At 47.6% G+C, this 23195-nt stretch overlaps 5 protein-coding genes across 6 annotated transcripts; 3 read left to right on the top strand and 2 right to left on the bottom strand.

The window, feature by feature from the left end:
• The first annotated feature begins 876 nt into the window (after positions 1 to 876).
• On the top strand, positions 877 to 12846 carry SPPG_08234 (uncharacterized protein). The gene is made up of 11 exons (XM_016756394.1): positions 877 to 1022; positions 1085 to 1213; positions 1302 to 1645; positions 1708 to 1780; positions 1854 to 3197; positions 3263 to 6087; positions 6151 to 7653; positions 7719 to 8633; positions 8695 to 11183; positions 11267 to 11928; positions 11996 to 12846. The coding sequence occupies exons 1-11, from the start codon at positions 1017 to 1019 to the stop codon at positions 12725 to 12727; spliced, it is 11022 nt and encodes a 3673-aa protein (XP_016604371.1). The 5' UTR covers positions 877 to 1016; the 3' UTR covers positions 12728 to 12846.
• A 973-nt stretch (positions 12847 to 13819) lies between these two features.
• Positions 13820 to 14937, top strand: SPPG_08233 (uncharacterized protein; the record flags this gene model as incomplete). Its single annotated transcript, XM_016756393.1, has 4 exons — positions 13820 to 13910; positions 14003 to 14248; positions 14326 to 14751; positions 14837 to 14937. The coding sequence occupies 4 exons, from the start codon at positions 13820 to 13822 to the stop codon at positions 14935 to 14937; spliced, it is 864 nt and encodes a 287-aa protein (XP_016604370.1).
• A 2031-nt stretch (positions 14938 to 16968) lies between these two features.
• Positions 16969 to 20227, bottom strand: SPPG_08232 (acetyl-CoA carboxylase, biotin carboxylase subunit). Its single transcript, XM_016756392.1, has 7 exons — positions 19935 to 20227; positions 19314 to 19834; positions 19113 to 19234; positions 18784 to 19041; positions 18337 to 18611; positions 18168 to 18253; positions 16969 to 18070 (listed from the first exon to the last, which is right to left on the bottom strand). Exons 1-7 carry the CDS (start codon positions 20017 to 20019, stop codon positions 17327 to 17329), a joined length of 2091 nt encoding a protein of 696 aa, XP_016604369.1. The 5' UTR covers positions 20020 to 20227; the 3' UTR covers positions 16969 to 17326.
• Positions 20228 to 20424: 197 nt separating this feature from the next.
• Positions 20425 to 22705, top strand: SPPG_09525. 2 transcript variants are annotated; one of them, XM_016757698.1, is made up of 3 exons: positions 20425 to 22028; positions 22144 to 22379; positions 22440 to 22705. In XM_016757698.1, the coding sequence occupies exon 1, from the start codon at positions 20511 to 20513 to the stop codon at positions 20964 to 20966; it is 456 nt and encodes a 151-aa protein (XP_016604366.1). In that variant the 5' UTR covers positions 20425 to 20510; the 3' UTR covers positions 20967 to 22028; positions 22144 to 22379; positions 22440 to 22705. The 2 variants fall into 2 exon arrangements, with proteins under 2 accessions (XP_016604366.1, XP_016604367.1); XM_016757697.1 differs by having other exon boundaries at positions 22431 to 22705.
• On the bottom strand, positions 20613 to 22640 carry SPPG_08231 (uncharacterized protein). Its single transcript, XM_016756391.1, has 2 exons — positions 22594 to 22640; positions 20613 to 22522 (listed from the first exon to the last, which is right to left on the bottom strand). Exon 2 carries the CDS (start codon positions 22237 to 22239, stop codon positions 21505 to 21507), a length of 735 nt encoding a protein of 244 aa, XP_016604368.1. The 5' UTR covers positions 22240 to 22522; positions 22594 to 22640; the 3' UTR covers positions 20613 to 21504.
• Positions 22706 to 23195: the final 490 nt, after the last annotated feature.

The following is a 23195-nucleotide window of genomic DNA, read 5'->3' as shown; positions in this document are numbered from 1 at the left end:
TTCCGCATCGAGTATTACTATTCGCACATCTCACTACTTGGAAGACCACCGATATCGTCCATCGGCCAAGGTCGAGCGGATTACGACTCGCCGTGGGGCAAATGAAACGAGAAGTCCCCCGAACCGATCCGCCCGGACACCCCCCCGGGGGACCATCAAAACGGATGGTCCCCCGCCCACCCCGACACGACGACGGGAGCCATCAACCAGATGGCCCCACACCCCACCCCCTCACCCCGGCACGACGGGGGGCCATCAAACCGGGATGGTCCCCCCACCTCCGCCCGACACGACACGACGGGGGGGGGGGGGGGGTCATCAGAACGAGATGCCCCCCCAAATCACCAACACCGACAGCGGGCCATCAAGACCCCCCACGACGGACGGGAAGGGGGGGACTATCAAACGACGGGATGGCCCCCAACAAACAATACGCCGGGGGAGGGGGATGGGACGATGATAATAGGAATGTAACATTGTAAAATATAAAATATAATAAAAAATTACATTATATCGTTGTCTAGTCTTTTTCCTTTTGTTTCTACTTGCTCTTATTTGGAGGGCAATGAGGACGATCCTCTAGTCTTCTTGATCTTTGAGCGATACTCTAGTTTTCCTGATATCTCAAAGAGCCTTTGGTCTTCTTGATCCTTGGGCGATACTCTGGTTTTCTTGAGCTCTGAGGTAGTCTTTAGTTTTCTTGATCTTTGAGCGAGTCCTTAGTCTTCTTCATCTCTGAACGATACTCTAGTTTTTTTGAGCTCTGAACGAGTCTTTAGTCTTCATGATCTCGTTCTACTTGGAAATTGCTTGGGACGCTGAGATCAACACTGAACTGCGCCACCCATACATGAAGTGAGCAAGTGTCATTGCGAACACTTTCTTTGGCTTTGGTGCCATCTGCGAGAACCAATGGCAGCCAATCTACCTATTTCGGCTCTCCCATTTGTCTCTGATACAGCGCCTGTCGATCTGGAGTCTTAAAACCTCTTTGGAACGTGGGGTTGTGCTTCGCGATGACGGTGAGGCATCTACTATCTCGTCACGATCTGGCCCATGCTGATATCTCGCCTCTTGAAAGCAGGGCCCCACCATTGAAGATGCTGCAGCCATCGTATTGCTCCTGAAACGACCGTCAATCTTCACTCGTGCCGACTATGATACCTGGATACTGCGACACATCCTGCGTCCACTTGCGCCTGCAGAGTTAGACGTATGGTTGCTTCTGCTTCATTCTCTTTATGGGCTTTGAGAAGCGACAAATTGGGCTAAACGTTATTTTTCCTATTGCACTATAATAGGATGATAATGTGGAAGTTGTGGAGGTTACGACCGATTCTCACCATTTGCCATGGACACGGCATTCCCTTTCGGAAAACCCGGACAGCCCACTATCCCCCGACCACTCTCTATCGCCACCTTTGCGATCGATCTCTTACGATCCCATTGTCCCATCTCCCTTGCGTACGCCTGCGCGGCGGTCATCTCCCCAAGATCGACGCTTTCGCATTACGCCAGAAACTCGAATCTACTCATTCGCGGCTCGCTATCGAATGGTGTTTGTGGTGGACATTACACCTTCCATGTCGGTCATTGACGATAGCAGTGGGAAAGCCAAGGCGCTGATATCTGTAGCTTTTGAAACGTAAGTGATATCGACGGTAATTGGTCTGAAGCTGCTCACCGATTTCGGGTAATCCTGAGCAGGCTCTGCAAGTGCCTAGACGGAATATGTAGACCGTTTTCGATGAAGAGCACAATGCGCGATGGGACCTATGATGTATGAAACCCGAGTTGTGTGGTTGTAGTCCAGCTGGTCCGTTTGAGGCGTGAATCTTACTTGATGTTCATAGGTCGAGCCGGTTATATATGTGACGGTACTGGCTGAATGCGGAACTTCCTATTTTCGCAGTGAGCAAAGCCCGTTAGCAGCAGACTTCAGTCGGACGTACCCGACTCGCGTACTGCTGCAGGAAGTTGTGGTGACCCGGAACAACATGGAAGCGGTTGCTGAGAGACTTTACGATGCGCTCAATGCTTATGAACACGATCTCGTACAGCAGCGACAAAGAGACACTCGATCACAAGCGGCCGCCTCTGCTGATTGGGAGACTCAGGACAACATTGGGCCACTTGATGAGGCAGGTTTTCTAATGGCCGACACGGCAGAGTACGCGAGCCTTCCGTCGAGGCCGATTGGAGCCAATCTGGATACTACTCCGTCGGATAGCGTTTTCAAGGCAGTAAACAGAGGATTATTTGCATTAAACCTCCTGCCAGAGGACTGCATGTCGGCATTGGTAGTCATTACGGACGGTGTTGTTAGCCCAGCGGGAGCTGGGGAGCAAATTGCGCGAGACTGCTGTAGAAAGCTATCACGCGAAAATGCAGTATTCACTATCATCCAAGTCGGGGCAGGAGATGGATATACGCCAGGGACCAATTTCGGTCATGTCGCCGATAACGAATTTTTACGATTTCTAGGTATTGCGGCTGCCGGAACGTTTCTATACGGAGCGGACTGTAACTATTTGGATGGTGATAGTAGTCCAGCCGATTCTCCTCCACCTCCGAATTTCTATCACCGCCACCTCCTTTTTCGCGATGGTTCCCTGACGAAATCGGGCACAGAATACCGGTATCGGGTAGTGAATGGAAGTCGGCGGGAACGGTCAGTTGACTGCCCGCGAGGTCGACTCTTGAACGCCAGTGTTGATACTACCCAAAACATATCACTGGAGGAGCTGTCATTCCCGTGGGATCCCACCAGTAAACCTCCCCTCGTTGCCGAGATATTATGCGGCTATCGTGATTACACTCTAAATATCAATCTGGAGTATATAATCTCTGCCCGCCTACATGAGGGCTTTGTTTTAAGTAGCGTGCATGTGACGCCACGATCAAATCGGCCCGACAAAGTCGAAGTCATCCTTACAATGCCTTGGTTCACAAACGTTACCGTCATGTATACAATCAAGACCACCTGGACAGCGACAGACCGACCGCTATTGACGGGTAGATCGCAGAAACTCCCAAGGATCGAATTGAATATTCTTGCACAGCATGCATTTGCGATTTTATTCATCAATGCCCAGAATTTGGAGCAAAAGAACACTTTTAATCATGCAATCGAGGAGAAGCTGGTCAAACTGCATGCCTTCCTAAGGAGAATCTATGAAACAGATGATTCTTTCAAGGTTAGTCTTTGCATTCTTGCCCATTAAAATGAGTGTCATCAATGAAGCCCTCATTACACATCCAGGTGCTGGCATCTTACAACACCAAATATGCCCTCTCAGTGATTCCGCAGACTGAGCAGCGAATGTTTCCTTTAACCACCGATAATGCCCTTGGTCTTATGACCTCATTTGGTGGGAGACCGGCAACTGGCTCACCGGGAAACGGTAGTCACGGAACAAACACTCCGAACAATTACTGGCAAGTGCTCGCACAGATAATGACAAGCAAATGGGAATCCTTTTATGAGTGGACTTGTGATGTAATCCTGAGATCGACATCTACGGGAGGGGAAAGTCTGAGAAGCACCAAGCGACAGGTTGCCACGATTTACCTCAATGATCACTTGACATCGGAATGGTGTACTTTTGCGGTTGGGAAAGGGCGGTTTTTAAAGTTCGTACAAAGAGACGGGGACAGTCCTGCTCACGAAATCGATACTGAAGGTGGCAAAACCGTAAAGGAAATCCCCTCTGGCTTTTGTATTTTATCGCTGGCGTCAGAAAATGAATGCCTTACCACACTTCAGTTGGCATTCTTTGGGATGGAACCGGCGGAAAGGTTGGGCATGATAACGGAGTTGATTCAAGGCGTCCGGAATATCAGTCACACCATGAGGACGTCCGGGGCTACCTTCCAACCCCTCATCGTCTGCCAAAAACCGGTACGACAGCTTCTGATAGTGTACCAGCCTGGAGAGGAGGGCGAACTTGAAGAGTCCCGTACTGAGCGAATACTGGAGGAGCCGATTAAAGTTGTTCGAACACCTCCCGATTCTGAACCTCCATCTCCTGCTTCGCGACTAGCCAGCGCCATCGAAGCAGTCGAAGCGCGATACTTGTCCGATCCGGGTTTAAAGGCCTATCTTCGCAATCAGCGGTGGGTGTGGCTTACAGATGTGGAAGTTGATAAACTTGATCTGAATATTGGCGACGATCGGATGCCTGTACATCAATTAGCCTTTCTCCTGATGTATCGCAAGAGGGTTGAAGAGGGATTCGTTACCATCAGCGAGACACCGGAATCCTTCACAATGTATCGTGAAGTTGAGATTCGGAAACGGAAGGCAATTCGAGCCGAAGCCGATCCGCAGCAGCTGGAACAGGAGCCCAACACAATCTGTGCTGTGCAGTTTGTTCTCATGAAAGATGACAAAAATATGAACGTCATAACTGAGCTGTGGGTAGAACCGATCGTCGATGGTCCGGCTGGGTCGGAGGTGGCGATAAGTGATACCCTGGGTAATATGCCGGTAGCGGCGTTATTCAAGGAGCATTATGACAAGTTAGCGGATACAATGCTCGAGGAAGATCACGACCTGTTTAACAAGCTATTCACGTTTGATAAAATTCATGCATTGGGCCGCGCGGGTGGTGGAAGCCCGGAAAATGACAACAAACCTGTTGGACGCTCTAAACGGTTTGCGTCTGCTCGCGGCTTTACCGCCGTTACGACCAAGTTTGCCCTTGGATACGTGCTAGAAGACGCAGAGTTTGCTACAATGGCGTATCATTTTCCTGCGGTGTGTGAAGGCGAGTGTGAAGAGCTACCCAAGGGAGCGTTGTCTCCTGCGATCAGTGGCGTATTGGCGTCCCCTGCAAATGGGGCCATGTCACCGTCCCCAACACCAGGGCCTTTTACATCTAGCAGCGACATGATCGCAGATATAATGTCTTTGCGTGGAGATCGATCCGGCACGCCATCTTCAAATAATTTGCTAGAAATTACCACACCTGCGAATTTGAGCCGTGCCCCTAGCCATGCCGGTCTTTTGCGGGCCCGAGGTGGCGACCTTAGCTTAACCGTGAACATACCATCGCGTAAACCAGAGGTGCAGGAAAGCACGGCGGTGCCCAATCCTGGCTATTGGCTGAGTCTCGAAGCGGTGTTTTTAGCGACAACCAGAAGGAGCAGGATCAATCTGGCCCTTTGCAGATATCTAGAGCGGATGATTGGTTTGATTGCTGATGGAGAGATTCTGCTGGGTGATGGGCAAGTGGGAACGACCTCAACTAGCGGAGGGGTAGAACACTCCAAGGATTTGCTGGAACGGGTTAAAGAAACGATAGAGAAAATCTCTGATGACAGCAAGGAAAACTTTCCCGACATCCTCCTGCGACCCATTACAGATTCCAAATGTTTTGTTAAAATCCGGGATCCGCACAGCTTTGTGCTTGTGTTCCTGCCCCATTATCCGCTTGAACCATGGTCGAAAAATAAAAGACAAGGATCTGGAGTGCTAAAGATGCTGAATACAGAGGTTAACATGGAGGGGCAAGAATCGGAGGCTACAGAGGACGAGACGTCTCCCCAGTATCTAGCGCTGACTGTCGTGGAGTGCGTTAGAGCGGGGTTGCCAAGCAGCGGCATCCCTATTACAGATGATCCTCCCTTTCAGCCCGTCGCTCCTAAGAAAGGAGGGTTGCAGGATTATAGGATCCGCACATGGACACCGTCAACTCAGGATAAGGCACTAGTTGACGGATGTGTCTTGGCGGAAGGCTCGACCCGCGGCTTTTATTGTTCAAGCAGTCGTAACTCTTCCCATGAGTCGTCTATTGCGGACGCTTCGGCGAGCGAAACCGGAAATGATACCCTTTCTGAATACGCTCAACAGTTCCTATCACAACTAAATAATGCATTCGCTTCTGCGTTTACGAAATCGGTGTATGCCGCACTATTACAGGGTTATGATGTGGAGACTAAAGACTTGCAAAGAGCAGTGGTGGCTTGCGTCGAGACAAGCATCGATATCGATATTACAGGCTATTTGAATGTGCGGATCTTGAGCGAAAGAAGAAGATTGAGCAGCATCGACAATAGCGACAACAGGGGAGGAACTGGGAAAGAGTGAGTAAACTGCAACTACGTCTGTCCTTGTGCCGTAACCTTTACATCTTTAAATTCTTCTAGAGAGGGCAGTGAGAAGGATGTTCAGGAGCTCTTTCGTGAAGTGCTGGCAGAGTACTTCAGTCCAGTCCCGTCATCAACTGTTACTCAGGGAAACGTTTACTTTTATCGTCCGCTGGTGAAAAGTGTTTCTCAACCTGAGGCTCCTCCATCAAGGTCTAATACAGGATCCACCCTCAATCTGTTCGCTACCAGTACGAGCGCCCCACCGCATCAACCTGTGCCAGTCAGTAGTCAATCTTTTGGCCCTGCTACAGGTCGAAGACGCCTGACGCCGGAACAGTCATCCTCGACCATGCCTTTGGGTCCTTTGCAGTTTAATACACTGTTCAAGAACCTTGAGTGTGCGGAAACACCGCTGTTTATTCGCACCGAGTGTTCTTTCCGAAAGCGGACTGTGTCGGATGCCGAACATTCTCAAATTCCTGTTACAGATCTTCCCGGATCGTACCGATTGGGAAATGAGAATTCAATGACTACAGAGACCACAGAGGTGTTGGATTTCACTCCAGAGGATATTGGAACGTCTGTGAGCCCGATAGAAAGTGGCGATGGGACGAGAGCGGTGTTACATTTGGTGTGCTTAACTATCCCGCAAAGTTTGCGGGTGGACTCGCCGATAAAAAGTGGTGGCCTTCGTCAGGGATCCGACCAGGATAGTATCCTGCTCAGCCCAAGCCGGGAAAGTGGAACCGGAAGCGACATTCACGAAGCGTTAGGATCGCACGCGGCATTGAATGAGCAATCCCCTCCTTCGTTGACAACAGATAAAGAGGTAGTCTTACAAGAAACGGCTCGTAAAATCGAGGCGTTACTGGAAGATGAAATTATGCACGCGCTTCTGGAGTTTCACCCGGTACAGGCCTCGACAGTTCGACTTATCGAAGGCATTTTACGAAAGAGACATGGTATCAATGCGGCCGTTGAGGATGAAGGGTCCAGCCCTGTTTTTGCTGCTACAGAATCTGGTCCTAGCTTGGCATTGAACTTTCCTTTAGTTTTTATCAGCCCAACTGTAGGGGTCCACATGTTCCAAGATGAACTTGAACAAAAGAATCTAGGCGTTGGCGGAATGCAAAGACTTGGGGACTTGTTCTGTGTGGTTGACGAATTATTTGTGGACAGCCATGAAGCTGAGAGAAATGAGTTGAGTTTGGAGGATGAGGATAGAGCGGCCTCCAACGTGCACGGACTCGGAATCTCGCTGGACGGATTGAAGAGCGAGTCAAGCAAACCTCTGGACAAGGTGGACAAGGAAGGAACAATGTCACCGGTCAGAGAGGATGACAGAACCCTCAAGGGCCAGGGGTCGTCTAAGCGGCGCAAATTCTGGCTCATTGTCACAGTGGCTGGACAGTCCGCGCAGGTGCATTTCTTCTCGAAGCGTGTAACTGGATATGACAGATTGGCTATTGTTCGCACGGTACGCCAAGGTGTGACGGACTGCTGTGAGCGGGTTAACCGGCTTTATCTCTTAAAGCGCCTGAGTGAGACGCATACTGCCAGGTAAGGAAATCACGTATTTGTTGCCCCACAGGACAAGTATTAAGCGAAGCGTATTTCTTCATCAGTAAGTACCTTATCGCTCCGACAAATCAGGAGGATGAGTCTGCACCCGGACAGTTGCGTATCCGACCAAGGGACGATGACGACCTCTCATCGAGCCCTTCTCCTCCGGAACATGGACCTGGCAATCGCTTCCCAGTTGGCCGCTTTGCCTGTCCTCTAGTCTTCCGCCATAGCTTTCCACTCCATTGGCGGCTTCGTCCCCACCAAGCGTTGAGCAGCATCGTTGTTGCCCTAGAAGCATTCGGAATAGTCAATAGGAAGAACATGCTGGTGTTTGCTGCCAAAGGATCTGTCTTTTACATGAAGATGTCTGTTGAGGAACTGGATCTGGAGAAGGAGAGGGATCAAAAGTCCGAGGCTGCGCCATTGTCGGCAAGCCTGAGCGAAGGGCTTGGAACCACAGTTCGACCGGGACTATCGGATTCCCCAAAAGGACAAAACTCGCCTCTAATGAGACGCTCAACCATATCCAGTTTGGCGCCGCCGTCTGTCGTATCTGGAGCTCCCTCGACCGGAACGTCTCGGTCCCCAGATTGGGCGCTCGTACTGGAGGTGTTCGGAGTGGATAGACCTGGCCCACAAATCACAAATGAGTTTGTAAATATGGTGGAAGTGAAGATCAATGCTCTTACCCAACATGTTCTTGGGACCTTTTTAGCCAGAAATGTTACGTTAAAGTTGACTCGAGCGGATTTGGACTTTATTCTACCCGCGGGCCGTGGCTGTGGCCCCATTCGGCGTGAATGGTTCAAATTGCCTACACTGGTGAGAAGCCCGTACGTGTTTCTGCTGCTCCTTCGACAAAATTTATTGTCGTGGTTGCACGTTCTTGGCGGTGCGGATGTGGTGTCCAGTCTGAGAAAACATTATGGTGCCACGTTTGGATGGGCGGACAGGGCCGTTGACAATCCTCAAGGGTACGTTTTTTGAAGGCAAAGTTCAGCGTCATATGGTGCTGATCGCTATTTACCCCGCTAGGAAACGTACATATGAAGTGCAGCTATCCGACTTTTCATTTTTGTATAATTGTATTCCCACCCGAAATCCGACTGCCACAGAGGCGACGGTGGGCCAAGGAATCGCTTCTATATGCTTGGCACTACTGGACCATGAGGGACGCGTCATGGTGGAAGCACCTGGCGTCGGTGCCGAAGGAGGAGTGGAGGGGACAGTGACCACTGGTGAGCTACTAGAACATGTAGAATGGATGCCCGCTCATCACAGCGGCCAGGAGGATGCAACTGAGTGGAAAGGGTATAAGCTTATTGCAGACATTTGGTGCCAGGGCAGCATCAACTTGGATGGGCTTGCTGGGCGGTTGGACACCGCCGTCCGCAACACGCTGATGGATTACATGGTTGAAGCAACAGTTGGAAGATTGAATGCCGGCGCGAAGGATTCTCCTCTACAGTCTGCCCCAGAGTTGTATGTGGACACTGTGCAAAGCCCCACGGGATCCCTGGTCTCCCCATTTTCTGCCACGGATTCGGAATCCCAACTGAAGAATGATCAGTGTGAGGAGAAAACTCCAGAGGCCGATACGGTCCCTGTGGATGACTTTTCAGAGTTTTACGGGACACTTTGCCAGGTTCTTCAACGGGCCGCAGATGCTGGGACGCCCACAGTTCAACACTTGACATCACCTGTTAACCTTCCTTCTTGGATTATTGAAGAGTTTGCTGCAGAGGTCAATGATCTTTTGACGGGCAATGGTGCTATGCTGACTCCCGTCATGCTAAGAAGGGTACTCAAGTCAACCATTGAAGGCCAAAACGAGTTTGAGGTTCACCGGCCTACCAAACGCACCTATGGCGCGACTTTTGACAATGACGGCGTTGAAGGAAAGGACTTGTATGTAGCGATCGTTGGCTTGAAGGATCTCCATGCGCGATATGGGCCGTGGCGCCCACGGTTCCCGTCTGTGGTAGACAGAAAGCAGTCGTTCGACTCGGATTCATCAGGGCCGTATAGCTCGAGCACCGCAGCAATGATGACCTTTGGAACGGTTAATCCTAGCGTGTCAACTGGAGTAAACGCAGCTCGTGGCCCGCAAGAGGACTCGGCATCGGAAAGTGCAACGACAGTTTCATTTCCGCCGCATCACCGACGCCCATCTAGGGGTTTCCAAGCTGCAACTCTAGCGACATCTTCCGGACCCAAATCTCCGATGGATGAAGTCGTGTTATTTTCTGGTAACCTGCATCCCGCCGTATTGGAGTTGGGGAGCAGGAGCAGTTTTCTAGTGCTATCCATGGAAAACGAGCAACTCGGCGTTTTTACATATAACTGGAATCGTGCGTATTGCGATCTAGTATTCAGCCAGATTCTGCGGATATTGAGCTGGAACAACCTGCGTATTCAATTTTTGGAAAAGGAGTTTGCTTCGTTGCAACAATTGGGAACAACGCGTCAGCTTAATTTCAGAGTACCCAAGCAAAGGTCAGATCCAGAGCAGCCCGTGCCTGCAAGCTACGGAGGAGATTCTGTGGCTATGGCCATGGCGACGCATTTTGCTCAAAGGACTGTGACGACACCTGGAACACCCATGGTGGAAAAGGGCACGTCGGGCGCTGTGGTCACGACAACCGATGCGGGAATTCGGGTTGGATACGGCATGGACGTGGATACTTTGCAAAAACATGCTGTAGAATTTCTGGACTGGTTTGTGCGGCACATACGTATGAACCGGCGCGATGGTGGTCTTTCTGCCGGGCACTTGACTCCTTCGGTCCCATCCGTGTTTACTGGTCAGGGGGAAGGTGACCGGCCTGACAGTGCAGGTGGTAAGGGTACCACGGGTCCAGTCTTTATTAGTGCGTCTGACATGGCGGAGATATTGCGCTCCGTTCGGTTGTTGCACTTTGTAAAATACCCTCTGTTGTTTACGGAAATTCGTGACCAGCTTTTGGGTCAATCTCTCAATCTGCCTTCAAGCGGAATACCAGGAAGTTTGGATACGCCCGTAGGAAAGGAGCTGTCATCTGCTACTGCACCAACCCCTCTGCTCTCCAATGCCAGTCAGGCCACTTCGTCGGGATGGATAAACTCAAATTCAGTTGACGATGAGACGACGATGCGGTGGTATCGCGAATTGATCGATACTTATTTACGGGATTACGTTGCATATCTACGGCATTTAGGGCTTGATACTGTGACTAGTGGAACTGGCGGCACTTTGTTTGCGGCTTCTTCGAGCGTCACGCCGAAATTCTGGATTTCAAATCGTCTCTGTGTTGATGCAGATGTAACGTATCTCGTGCGCTGGTTTAGCACTGGGGTTTTGATTGCGCAGGTTGGCGTGGACGGGATTTTTGGTTGCGTTAACCTGTACACTCTGAGCTATTCAGAGGGCATTGGTGGGCATGTGGATGCTGCAGTCGAGGCGCGAGAGAAGGATCAAAAGGACGCATCGGACGATTTTATGAGTGCGTGTGCAAATCTAAAGGCCCTTGTTCATGTTAATTCATGTGAGTTGTGTGTGTTTTTGCGCAGTGTTGGTGTTTATTTGGATCTTTCCCTGCTCTGAACTGATTTTTTGGTTTCATGGTAGATTCGTACGATTTCCATTTGAGATATTTTCAAAATATCTTGGAACGTCGCGTACGACAGCCAACTCCGGTGGATCTTCTCTTGGTGATGAAGGCTTTTATGCTCTTCAACCCGCGTAAAGCCAATTTTGCATGTTCCCGGATTCATCATGGGTCTTGCGCCATTGATGATGGCCAAGTATCGAGTTCGCTGTTCCAGTATATTCTCAAGAACCCATTGCGCTACGGGTTTTTCCCTATTGTTTACCAGGGCCAGCCTATCGCGTGCTCTCTTACATCCACTACGCCAGATTTCAGCCGACCTGGAAGTGGCACCTTTGACGATGCCGTCGAGGGTCCAGAGACTGTATACACTATCGTGGTGTATTCGACTGTTGAAGACAGTGCTACGGATACTGCCACGCTCCGTGAAGAACAACGTGTCCATCAACGTAAAGGAAGTGCCGGAGCGTCATCAACGTCCGCTAAACTCAACTTGCGTTATTTCCTATTGGTTGTCAATATGAAGAACGTCTTCCCGCATCGTGATTTGGATAATAGTCGGTCATCTGTTATGGGAACGGCGATGATGTTTGATCCACTGCATGAGTATTTGGCTGGGGGGTATTACTTGAAGGATATTGTGCGGCACGCGGAGCGAAAAGTGGAGCGGTTGGTTGAGCAGGTAAGGGGCACTACTGCTGTATTTACATCATGGTTTGACTCTGACAACATGTCCTCTGTTTGAAAAGGCTCTGCGATACTATGGGCGTGATAATTTGTGGCGGCAATTACTAAAAGCCCAAGATCCTGTTTCCTTGGCAGCCGCCAACCCGGAATCTCCTGACAGCGCTCCTATCGATGACGGGATGTGTGAATGGACAAAACTGTTTTTGGAAAAGATTGCGCCGAATTCCCGGTCTCTACTTGATATCGATCCAGATCTCGCAGATCTGTTCAACAGCCAGGCAGTTCCCTGGCTCAGGCTGCTCGATTACCTAAAATCATACTATTCCTACACGGCCCGCGATCTTGTAGATGACAGCGCGACTGGGCGGCGTCATTTGGTGCTCTTTAATCCGCATAACGGGGACTATCTGCTCCATTTCGTGCTGTCACCTGTGCGATCCGACGTTAGCCCCGTTTCTCCTACATCTGAAGCCGATGTGACTTCCCGTCATGTAGGCGCATTGAATCTTTTGCCACTGGCGGCACCCATACCTTTATCCCTAGCGGGTGGAAGCGTTGTTGGCACCGATGAACCTCAAACACCACTATCAGGGTCGAGCACTGAAGCATCGATGGGCGCGAATATGTCAGAGGCTCTGAATCGCAATCCACTTGATTCTCGGGACATGGTGTGTGAAGTCTCTGCGGTCTCTAGAGAGGGAGTGGCGGATGAAGTGGAGTATCAGCATATCAATGACGTTGTTAATACTATTTCGTTTTGGCTTTGGAGTGAGGTGACCTGTTTTATGCGCTGAAGAGGGATGGAGTAGTGGTGGATGAGTTTTGGGTTATGGGCTACGTTTTTTTTTTTTTGGTATATTGTATATATTTTGGTAGAATGGTATTGTGTTGTAATTAGCATTTTTTTCTTGAAGGATCCCGGGAGGTGTCTATACGTTTGTTTTTTTCTTTGATATGTCTAACGGCCATCTACTCACAGTGTTTTAAAGTGGGCAAGACATGCATGCCCATTAAACGCCGCATCCACCCTACTGATATGTTAAAACTCGAGAACGGACAGTTTTGGGAATGTGTGTTGTGTCAAGTCAAAGTCGGGGCACATCCAAGTTGGCTAGTTTTTACTGAACGTTAACAGAGTGCGTGTCTCACCCTATCCACGTGATTACTTACAATTGTCGTTACTTTTTAAAACTGAGTGGAAACACGAATATCCGGGAATCATACGATTGGGGCGTTTTTTTTTAAACTTTTATACGGTGCTTTGGGTTTCTGTGGATTTTTTTTTGGGGGGAATTTGGATATGTGGATCCGGAGTGTGTAGATGGTGGGGGGGAACTGATACGAGGTTGGGGGGAGGAAGGGCATTTGCGTTCAGTGTTTGTTTTAGAATTGAGTGTGTTCTGTGTTCTAATGTTGAGGTTATATGGGGAAAAGGTAAAAACATCAAACGAGTATCAACACCAGCCATTCTATTTCTATCGTTGAGGTTTTCTTAATGCTTCCTTGTTTGTTATGTTCCGAGCAAAGCTTTGCATGGGTAGTTGACATTGGTATGGGGTTTCATGTGTTGGATATATACATCTAGTTGGGTTGAAAAGGTTCGGGACTTGTTGTAATGGAGGTACCCTGTACTGCTTTGCATACGGGTATGTAGTATATGTAGGATTGCAAGTAAAAGCATACAGCGTTTGTCTTTTTTTGTGTGGTATTTAAGGTTGAGTGGTTTATGAGGATTTCTCTCGTTCTCTTTGTAAAAAAAAATAACGTTTTGGTTGTTTTTGAACAAAGAGCTTGTGTTGGCTTTTTGGTTTCTCTCTTTTTTTTGTTATATTGTAATTTGCACACACACACACACACACACACACACGTACAGTTTTTGGTGCATTATGGTTCATCTTGGTTTCTATGCGCTTGTGGCTACTGCGGCTGCATGTTTGGTGGATGGACATGCCATCTTGGTAGATCCAAAGCCTAGAGGTAACAAAAGTTTTTTGAATTTTAGTTTTTGGAGATGGGGCGTAAATGGTTTTTTTGCTTAAACACTTTTTGTGTATGCTTTTTATTATTAGCTGGACAAGGACTTGCCCCCGGTCCAAAATTTGGAAACTTTCCGCCTACAGCTGAGCAACTCGCTGGATGTGCGAATTCGACTGCTGGCCCGATTTCAAAGACGTTAACGGCTGGTCAGAACATTGATGTTAAATGGGCCGTGACGATTCCGCATGTTTCTGCTCCGGGTGTCCGGTTGGCGATTCAGTGGGCTCCTGGACAGGCGTTCCAGGTTTTGGCGAATGGGCTTGATGTTTCAAAGAATGGTATGTTCTTGTTGTAAGCTGTGGGTTTTTATGTGTGTAAGTGTGCCTGACACTTTTTTTTGTATTTTTCGTTTTAGGTTCGAGTGTTGCCCTTCCTGCCGGCAAAACGTCCAACGCCGCCGTTCTGCAATGGATGTGGGCCTCACAAGAAGACGGAGGATTCTACCTCGAATGCTCAGATGTAGCCGTCAAAGCCCTCCAAGACGGTCCCGGGGCGCCTGGTCCTGGGGCGCCTGGTCCTGGGGCGCCTGGTCCAGGGAAAACTGCAGTCCCTCCTCCACCGACTCGAGCCCCCCTTCCACCGCCCGCTACGCCCGGACCGCCCGGACCGCCCGGACCGCTTCCGACACAGGGGGGTCCCATTCCGTTGCCTCCTCCTCAGGCGCCGAAACAGACTCAGGCGCCTACGCCTGGGCCTGGGCCAAAGGCGGAGCCTCCAGCGTCAAAGACTACGACAAAGACAAAGACACATGGGGCGAACAAGACTGCCGCGGCGACTAAATGTAAGTTTTTTGTCTTTGCATAACGTTTCTCACTTTTGACTGTTTTCTTTGATGCGATTTTGCTGATCTCCATTTTTTGTTATAGCTCCCAATCCCCCCGTCTCTGGATCGGACAATGTAGCTCCCATTAAAGCTGCTACTGCCGTCTTGGCTGCTGCAGCTGCAGCCGCCATGGCCCTATTGTAAGAAAAAACAATAGCCCCCCCGAGAAAAAGAAAAGCGAATGCGAAAAAACAAAAAAAAAACGGACAAAATAAAAGCAACAGGTTGCTTTTAATTCTGGCAGTTTATATCTGTTCTTTTTTCCTTTGTAAAGATGATCCCCCATTCTTGATTGTAAACAAAAGCCCCCCTTGTATGATTCTGTAGATGAAAAATTGTGTATCTGATGTTTTGATTGTTTTTCTTTGTATATAACATGACTGACGAAAAGCATGTTTGGTCGTTTGTATAAAAAAAATGTATTTTAAAAACGTGGAGTTATGGTTGTTTCTTTTGTTTTTGGATTTCTGAATATGTCGATGTGGACTGTCTTTGGTTTTTCAGTTTGTAATGGGCATGGGATTGGACGAGAAACTAGGTTGGAAAGAAAAATTTTCCATATCCTATATCGAACATTACAAACATTACGTTTTCTCCTCTCGGACATTCAGATAAAGTGTGTACGGTACAATTGAATATCATAAATAAAAACGTGAATGGGTATCACTCAGATGCATTTATCGGCCTTAACCGAAACCATTTTAACAAGGTCTGAGTTTGATCTGCTATATCCTCGAAACGGTACAATTGGATATCATAAACAGAACGGTTAATGAATATACATTAGATGCACGCCGAACCATTTTAACAACCTCTGAATTTGATCTGCTCTATGCTTGAATCGAAAATGTCTATTCAGCCTACATGAACATGTCAGTCTCCGTTACAAACCCTTCCGGTGTGTAGCTTCCATTTATTTCAGTTATCTTGTCCAACATTTTAAATGATTGTGTACAGTACAATTGGATATCATAAACAAAACGGGTTACGAATGTATAGCGGATGCAAGCGTCCACGTCCCGAATCGAAATCTGAATTTAATTCTACTATATCCTTGAACCGGGAAAATGTCCATTCACACCTCACACCCAGACACAAGAACATGTCAGTCTTTATTACATAAAACATTTTTTGTGCGTAGCCTTCCATGCTTGTCATTGCTGTTGTCTTCTTGCACATTCAGACGTTTTGTTTACGGTACAAATTGATTGAATAAACAAAAGGATTTATGAAAGCGTAATAAGATGGAATGTGTACAGCGAACCAAATATAGAAATACCTGGTTTTCGAACTTACAATTTTAGGGTCCATCCAAGTGGAAACAATTCAGTTCATATCTTGCCATGTCTTTTTAATGACTTTTCGTTCCGAATCGTCAAGCATTTGTTTATGGGTTGTAAAGAGGTTTTGTGAAAACATATATCAGATGCGACGTACACACCGAACCGAATATAGAAATACTTTATGATACTACCTCGAAACAACATATTTGCATAAGGTTGTGTGTTCCAACATGCTTTTGAACATACAGTAACGAGACACTTTTCTATATTGTATGTTTTTTTTTTATTTTTATACGGCTTATGGGGGTTTTTTTTACGAGTTTTAACATACCTCACCAGCTTAATGAGGTTTTTTTTTCGTAACACAGTTCATGGCATTGTAAAGTATTTTGTTGTTTAAAAGTGTTTTACGCTCTCGTGAATGTTACGCAATGGCGTATACGACAAATGGTAGAAGCAAGGAAAAGAGAATTCGTAACCAAGAACATGATGTTGATGTCTAGGTTTTGTTTTGTCGATATGTTTGAATTTAAACATAACGCATACGTTAAATGTACATGCCAAAAGGAGATACGTAACTGCATTTGGTTTTTATGTACGTTTGTTTAATGCAAGTTTTTAGTTTCTTAAAATGTTGATTTAGCTTGAATGTTTAAAGTCATAGCTATCAACCCAATAGTGAATGTTTCAACGGACAAAAAAAAAAAAGATTCGCAACATTGTTCATGACATTATACCAACCTTCTTTTTAAAATGCTTACTCTATTGAATGGTATGTAATAGGGTATATGCAATGATAATTGACAAGGCGAGGAAAGAGAGGTTCGTAACTCAATGTTTTGAGGTGTTTTTGTTTTATGCAAGTAATTGTAACACTCAACATTATAGCTTTGTTATATAATCTTTTAAACAGAGTTGCAAATAATTGTTTTTATTTTTTTTTTCTTTTTGGCAATATGCTATTTATTTTGAATGTCGTCAAAGAAAACACAGAATAGTTATGGCGATAAAAAACAAAAAAAGTAGCATCATTTACTTTAAATTTTTGTGAGTATGCATTTTAGGTTCATGCAATATGCTCCTACCGTATCAATCCCTCACAGCCATTCCATCATCACACAGGCAACTCTACCAATTTGCGTCCAAAAAAAAAAAGGACACCACTTGGGTTTTTGATGAACGACATGTATAGCAAGATAACAAACAAACAAAACAGACCAACCAAACACACACAAACAGAAAACCAAAATCTAAACCTGACCAAACTCAACCAAAACCCGTCCCTCAGGAACAACATCCCCAACCACTCCAAAAACCCTCTTAACAATTCCATCCCCAGGAGCTCTAACAACATGCTCCATTTTCATTGCTTCCAACACGAGGACCACTTGACCTTTTTTAACCGTATCGCCTTTTACGACATGTATAGCGGAAATCTTGCACGGCATGGGAGTCTTTATTGTGTTTGCACTCGTTTCTGCGTGGGTGTGGGTTATGGTTGGGATGGATAGCGTTATGGGTGGGAGGTGGAGGGTTTGGTCTGTTTGGATAAAGGGGGTTGTAAGACGGGTTGAGTCGAGGGTTGTGGTTAGGATTTGGGTGGTGGGGTTGTAATGAGCTGTTACGGACGAGAATGTACGTGTTGATGTGGGGGTTTTGGTGGTGAGAGTGTGGGTTTGGGTTTGGGGGTCTGTGGTGACTGTGACTTTGTGGGGAGTCGAGTTTTGGTCGTGGAGGGTTAGAGTTCGGGTCTGGGGGTGGTTGAGGCGGAATGAAGGGAGAGTTGTCCACGGTGTTGTTTCTGTTGGTGTTTTGGAACAAGTTGAGACGAGACCCATGGCGGCTTGAGCGAGGGTTTCGTGGGTGATGGGTGCAGATAACGAAAGCGTGTCAGCGTGGTCGGCTATAAATGACGTCGAAATGTCTCCAGAGATAAAGGAGGGGTGGGTAGCCAGGGAGGTTAGGAAGGGGATATTGGTTGTTGGACCTGCGACCTAAATACCGTAATCACAAAAATGCAATGAGATTTGGGGATTCCTTAATGTTTGGCAAAGAGGGCAATGGGAAACAAGGATATTGAATAAAACCTACGTGGAAATCATTTAATGCGTTACGTAGCGTGCGTAGCGCTTCAGTACGGTTCGGACCCGACACAACCAGTTTCGAAATCATGGGATCTAAAAGAAAAAAAAAAAAAAACTCGTATCAACAAAAACCCTCCCCCTCCAAAACCCATAAAAAAAGAAACAATAAAACATACCATAATAAACACTCACATCATCCCCCTGCCTCACACCCGTCTCAACCCGCACATTCGGCGCAGCATCAGGCATCTTCATATAAAAAAGCTTGCCCGTATCGGGTAAAAACCCTTTGGCAGGGTTCTCGGCATAAATACGAGCTTCAAAGGCGTGTCCGGATATTTCTAGTGAGGATTGGGTTTTTGGGAGGGGGTTCCCGGATGCGACGAGGAGTTGCCATTCGACGAGGTCGGTGTTTGTTATCATTTCTGTTACGGGGTGTTCTACTTGGAGTCTAGGGGGGAGTGGCAATGTTAGTGGTGTGTGGAGAGTACATATGGGATTGTATGCACTGTCTTAATGAACTGTGCATGTGCGTGTGCGCGTGCGTACGCAAAGCGCGCATATGCGGAAAACTATCTCTGTGTGTTGTGACAGTCGGAATAGAGGCGTAAACAAAAACCTACCGAGTATTCATCTCCATAAAATAAAACCGATCATCAAGCGTATCCAAAATAAATTCCACCGTCCCAGCTCCAACATAATTCACCGCTTTTGCAGCCGCAACCGCCTTGGCACCCAACGATGCCCGTAATTCCGGGGACAAACCCGGAGCAGGTGCTTCTTCAAGGACTTTTTGGTGTCGTCTTTGTACGCTGCAGTCACGTTCAAAGAGGTAGACGGCGTTTCCGTGGGTGTCGGCAAAGACTTGTACTTCGACGTGGCTAAAAAATGTCGGAAAGTGGGAAGTTAGCGTATGTCGTAAAACGTTCGAGGAACAAAGGGAGATGGGTACCGGGGTCGAGTAAGGTATTTTTCGACAAGGACTGTATCGTCTCCAAACGATTTGGTGGCTTCCCGTTTGGCAGACTCGAGCATGTCTTTGAAATCTTGGGGTGTTTCCACAATCCGCATGCCCTATACATCAAAAAGTGAGTTGACGGGCCCGTTTTATAATAACGATGACACATTTCGAAAAAACGTTTTTATTTCCCACCTTGCCACCACCCCCTTTGACCGCCTTGATCAAAACCGGATACCCAATCCTCTCCGCCTCGGCTTGTAATCTCTCCACACTCTGTTCCTCACCATGGTACCCTGGCACAACAGGCACACTTGCATCCTGCATAATCTTTTTACTCTCACTTTTGGACCCCATGGATAGAATCGCTTGAGCAGGGGGTCCAATAAACACTAGACCAGATTCGGTGACTTGAGTCGCAAAGGCCGCGTTTTCGGATAGGAAGCCGTACCCGGGATGAATGGCCTGCGCGCCGCTCTTGTGGGCTACATCCAGAATCCGGTTCGCGTTCAAGTAACTTTCAGAAGAAGGTGCAGGGCCAATGTGGTAGGCTTCGTCGGCCATTTGGACGTGCATGGCGGACGCGTCGGCGGAACTGTAGACTGCGACGGTTTTGACGCCGAGGCGTTTGGCGGTGCGCATGATTCTGCAGGCGATTTCACCGCGGTTTGCAATGAGGATTTTGTTAAAGTGGGGGTGGGTGGGTGTTGTCGAGGCTGTCAATTGCGAAATTTAAAGAGAGAAAAAGTGTACAGAGGGATGAGCAACCATTGTCCGTGAGGAAGGCGGACAACACCATTGCACCAATACACGTACCTGCTCGATAACTCATTCTCCACCTACTCGACACCACCCGTCCCGTCATGGTCATGCGTGAGGAAATGTAGAGCATTGAAAACATGTTGGTTTGTCCGTTTGTCGTTGGGAAGAAAACGAAAATTGACAGAATGTGCAAGTGTGAAGATGTTTTGTTGAAAACAAGGAAGCCTCTCTCTCGTTCTCAGTCTGCCCGCTTGTAAACTGTATGCAAGTGTGTACAGTACAGATACCAAGTGTAAGAAAGAAGAAAAAAACAAGAGTTGAACAACACCAGAACAACAACAAGCACACTGTAGCACACCACCTGTAAGGCCACGGGCACACTTGTTCATCAACTGGGCTTGTCGCGTGATGCTTATCACACTCTCTGCGCACACGTGATGATGGGTTTTTACTCTTTTTGGAAATGGCCGCCGCGCACTTTTCTCGCTGTTGTCTGTGCTGCTGTGCAAATGACCCATTGCCTCCCTCCCGCGCGCAACAAGAAGCAACTTTCAACGCTTTTCCTTGACGCCCTGCAACCCATTGTGACTGTGACCAGCAACGTAGACCATCCGACGCAATGCCACGAGTATGAACATAAAATGTGACTGGTTCTATCCTGTTCACACTCTTTGTTCACGGCTCTCCATCATCACCAACAGACACACACACACACACACACCACAACAGAGATTTGCATTTGTCATAGCAATTTATAAAACTCGCTTTTTTTTACTGTACAGTTGTAAGAAAAAATACAAAAGCATCCCTCTCCCTTCCTTCAAATGTCTCAAGACTAGAGAAAAAAAAAAAAAAAAAGAAAACAAAAGATCATACAAAACTCTATACACAGAGAAAAAGGCTACATTGTCCACCCCTCCATCCACCAACACACTGAAATACAAAACAGACACTCTCTCTCACGGGTACCACCGGTACCACTGTTCCCCAGGATATAGAAAGACACGTTACAATGATTTGGCTGTCGTCATTGTTGTTTTTGCTGTTGTCACAGCAACTCCACTCCTATGCACACAGCGTTCATGACGCCGCAACTCTTGAGGACGCCTAAATCTCGCTTGACACATGCTGCATCCATAGGCACGATACGAAGAATGGCAAGACGCATGACTGCGGAGATTCGCACGGCGCGTAAAGCGGGCATTGCAGCCGGGAACGGGACAACTAAACGGACGCGGACGCGCCGTTGCTTGAGACGGGGTTGTCCCTGTTGTCGGGGCGGATGCAGATGGGGCACTCGTTGTTGCTGTCGTTGTCGACATTGTCGCGACAGGAGGAGGAGGCGACGCGGATTTAGGGGAATGGTTGAGACCGGGAGGATATCGCCGATGTGTTCCATGAAAGGAGAGGGACATGTTGGGCGACGCAGAGGGAGAAGCGGGAGGAGCGGGTTGTGAGCGAATGTCAAAGGAAGAAGTGGAAGAGGTGGGAGAAGGGAGAGCCAATTCTGTCCCTAATGGATAAGCAAATGCGCCCTCTAGTTCCCGTTCCTGTTCTTGTTCCGCTAATGAAACGCTCTTTTCCATCCAATGCTGGGAGTGACGAACATTGCGAATGGGCAGAATCAAGAGCCCAAATCCCGTGGATCCCCATGACGTCTTCCTCTAAAGTCAAAGTCAAAATCCACCCAATGATGACGATCCAATACGTCAAGAGAAGGAGATGGGAGAGGAGAGGGAGGAAGGTAATAGTCTGAAGAGTGACGTTGAAACGAGTCCCTTAAGCATGGGCGAGTGAGCGTTGAGACAGGATCAAGAGGAAGAGAGCGAGGAGACACTAAAGGAAGAGGAACAGGAGGAGGTGGAGAAGAAGAAGAAGAAGACGACGAATTGACAAGATCCTCTATCCGAATCCGCATGGTGCAAGGTGAGAAGAGAAAGAAGTGACGTGACGACGACGACGACAAGTGGTGAAAGAGCAGACAACGTGTATTGTCCGTAAGAGAGAGCAAGAGTGGGGAAACAAACTTGACAAATGAGGAGAGAAAGGCTCTCTCGCTCTCGCCGTGAGTTGAGCGAGTGTGAACGGGAGTGAACGGGAAGTAAAAAAGAAGGCCGATGAAGAGTGTGGGTGGGGAAGAGACCAAAGGTAAAAAGTAGCTTTTCGCTCTCTCTCTTCCAATTCCAATAATAAAGTCAGTCTCTGCCTGTGTCGTCGGTTGCTTTTGTTTCCTGCTTTGGGTTCCTGCGTGTGCTGTCTTTAGCCAAGTTCCCTTCCTCGCTCGTCCTTGTTCAAAAAGTTGGAAATCTGCGCCTCCCCAAATCACCTTGTCATGAGCGTGGGAAAAAAGGGAAACCATGTGATGCCGCTTGTGTCACATCTGATCTCTCTCTTTTTTTCTTATCGCATCTTTCTCTTTTTATCAGATCTCTTTTATTACTTGTCACTCATGGACTTAGAGTTCATACGGATATAAAGAATTATGTGCATGACAAGAATGTATGTGTGTGTGAAATGCATGGGATTGTGTTCGAGTGCTAATACGAGTAGTCATAACAGAGTTATTTTACTTGATGGAAATCATACTGTATGGTTGAATACGAGTGTATGATGCGCAGTGCCTACAGAGTAAGTCCCCTTGCCTGTGTGTGGTTGATCATGATCATGAAAAAGGAAAAAAGAGAAAGAGATAATCAAACACTTGTTCTCTCACTTTGCCACTCGTTTTACAAATCACTTTTTGTTCCGATTCTTTCCGTTCAACAACCAATCAATTGCAACAAAGTGACGTGACCAATGGGGGATCATTATTTTATGATTATTTCACACTCTCACACTCTTTCTCAACTGCGCATTCACAACACATCATGTGTGTTGTTTTCTCACTTGGAAACTAGTAACTAGTACGTGTGTGAGCTGGGTGACTGTGTCCCACATTCCCTATCAGCTGCGCACTTGTTTCTGTTGCGCAGCAGATGAGATGACGAAACCTTTCCATATGGTTTTATCTATAACACAATTATTTTGTTGGGGAGGCTGAACTCGTGAATGGGAGAGGGAAGTATGGGTTTGTGTGTGTACCATTCTGGTTTTTTTGCTTTGCGGGCACTTGGCTGTTTCTTGGCCGCTTGCTCGTTTTTCACTTTGATTGGGGGACTGTTCCTCGGGGCCCATTGCTATATTGGCATTTTCCACGCTGAAACCCACTCCATCCATACACACACACACTGGCTGATCAGTTGGACACACACACACTTTCATCGTGATCAACATCCCATCAAAAGACCCATTAAAGCCATTAAGGGGGGAACCCAC

Source organism: Spizellomyces punctatus (genome assembly GCF_000182565.1).
Source record: "Spizellomyces punctatus DAOM BR117 chromosome Unknown supercont1.20, whole genome shotgun sequence".
In the NCBI taxonomy this organism is placed as follows: Eukaryota; Fungi; Chytridiomycota; class Chytridiomycetes; order Spizellomycetales; family Spizellomycetaceae; genus Spizellomyces; species Spizellomyces punctatus.
The sequence above is the reverse complement of the archived record's forward strand: the minus strand, read 5'-3'. Positions and strand labels throughout refer to the sequence as shown.

Coding starts and splice junctions, on each gene's coding strand:
- SPPG_08231 (XM_016756391.1), bottom strand. CDS start 22,239: ATGGTTTCCCTTTTTTCCCACGCTCATGACAAGGTGATTTGGGGAGGC.
- SPPG_09525 (XM_016757698.1), top strand. CDS start 20,511: ATGAACATAAAATGTGACTGGTTCTATCCTGTTCACACTCTTTGTTCA.
- SPPG_08232 (XM_016756392.1), bottom strand. CDS start 20,019: ATGTTTTCAATGCTCTACATTTCCTCACGCATGACCATGACGGGACGG. Junction 19,235..19,313: donor TCAAAGGGGGTGGTGGCAAG/GTGGGAAATAAA, acceptor TTTGATGTATAG/GGCATGCGGATTGTGGAAAC. Junction 18,254..18,336: donor TGATGTGAGTGTTTATTATG/GTATGTTTTATT, acceptor TTTTTCTTTTAG/ATCCCATGATTTCGAAACTG.
- SPPG_08234 (XM_016756394.1), top strand. Junction 3,198..3,262: donor AAACAGATGATTCTTTCAAG/GTTAGTCTTTGC, acceptor TTACACATCCAG/GTGCTGGCATCTTACAACAC. Junction 6,088..6,150: donor AGGGGAGGAACTGGGAAAGA/GTGAGTAAACTG, acceptor AAATTCTTCTAG/AGAGGGCAGTGAGAAGGATG.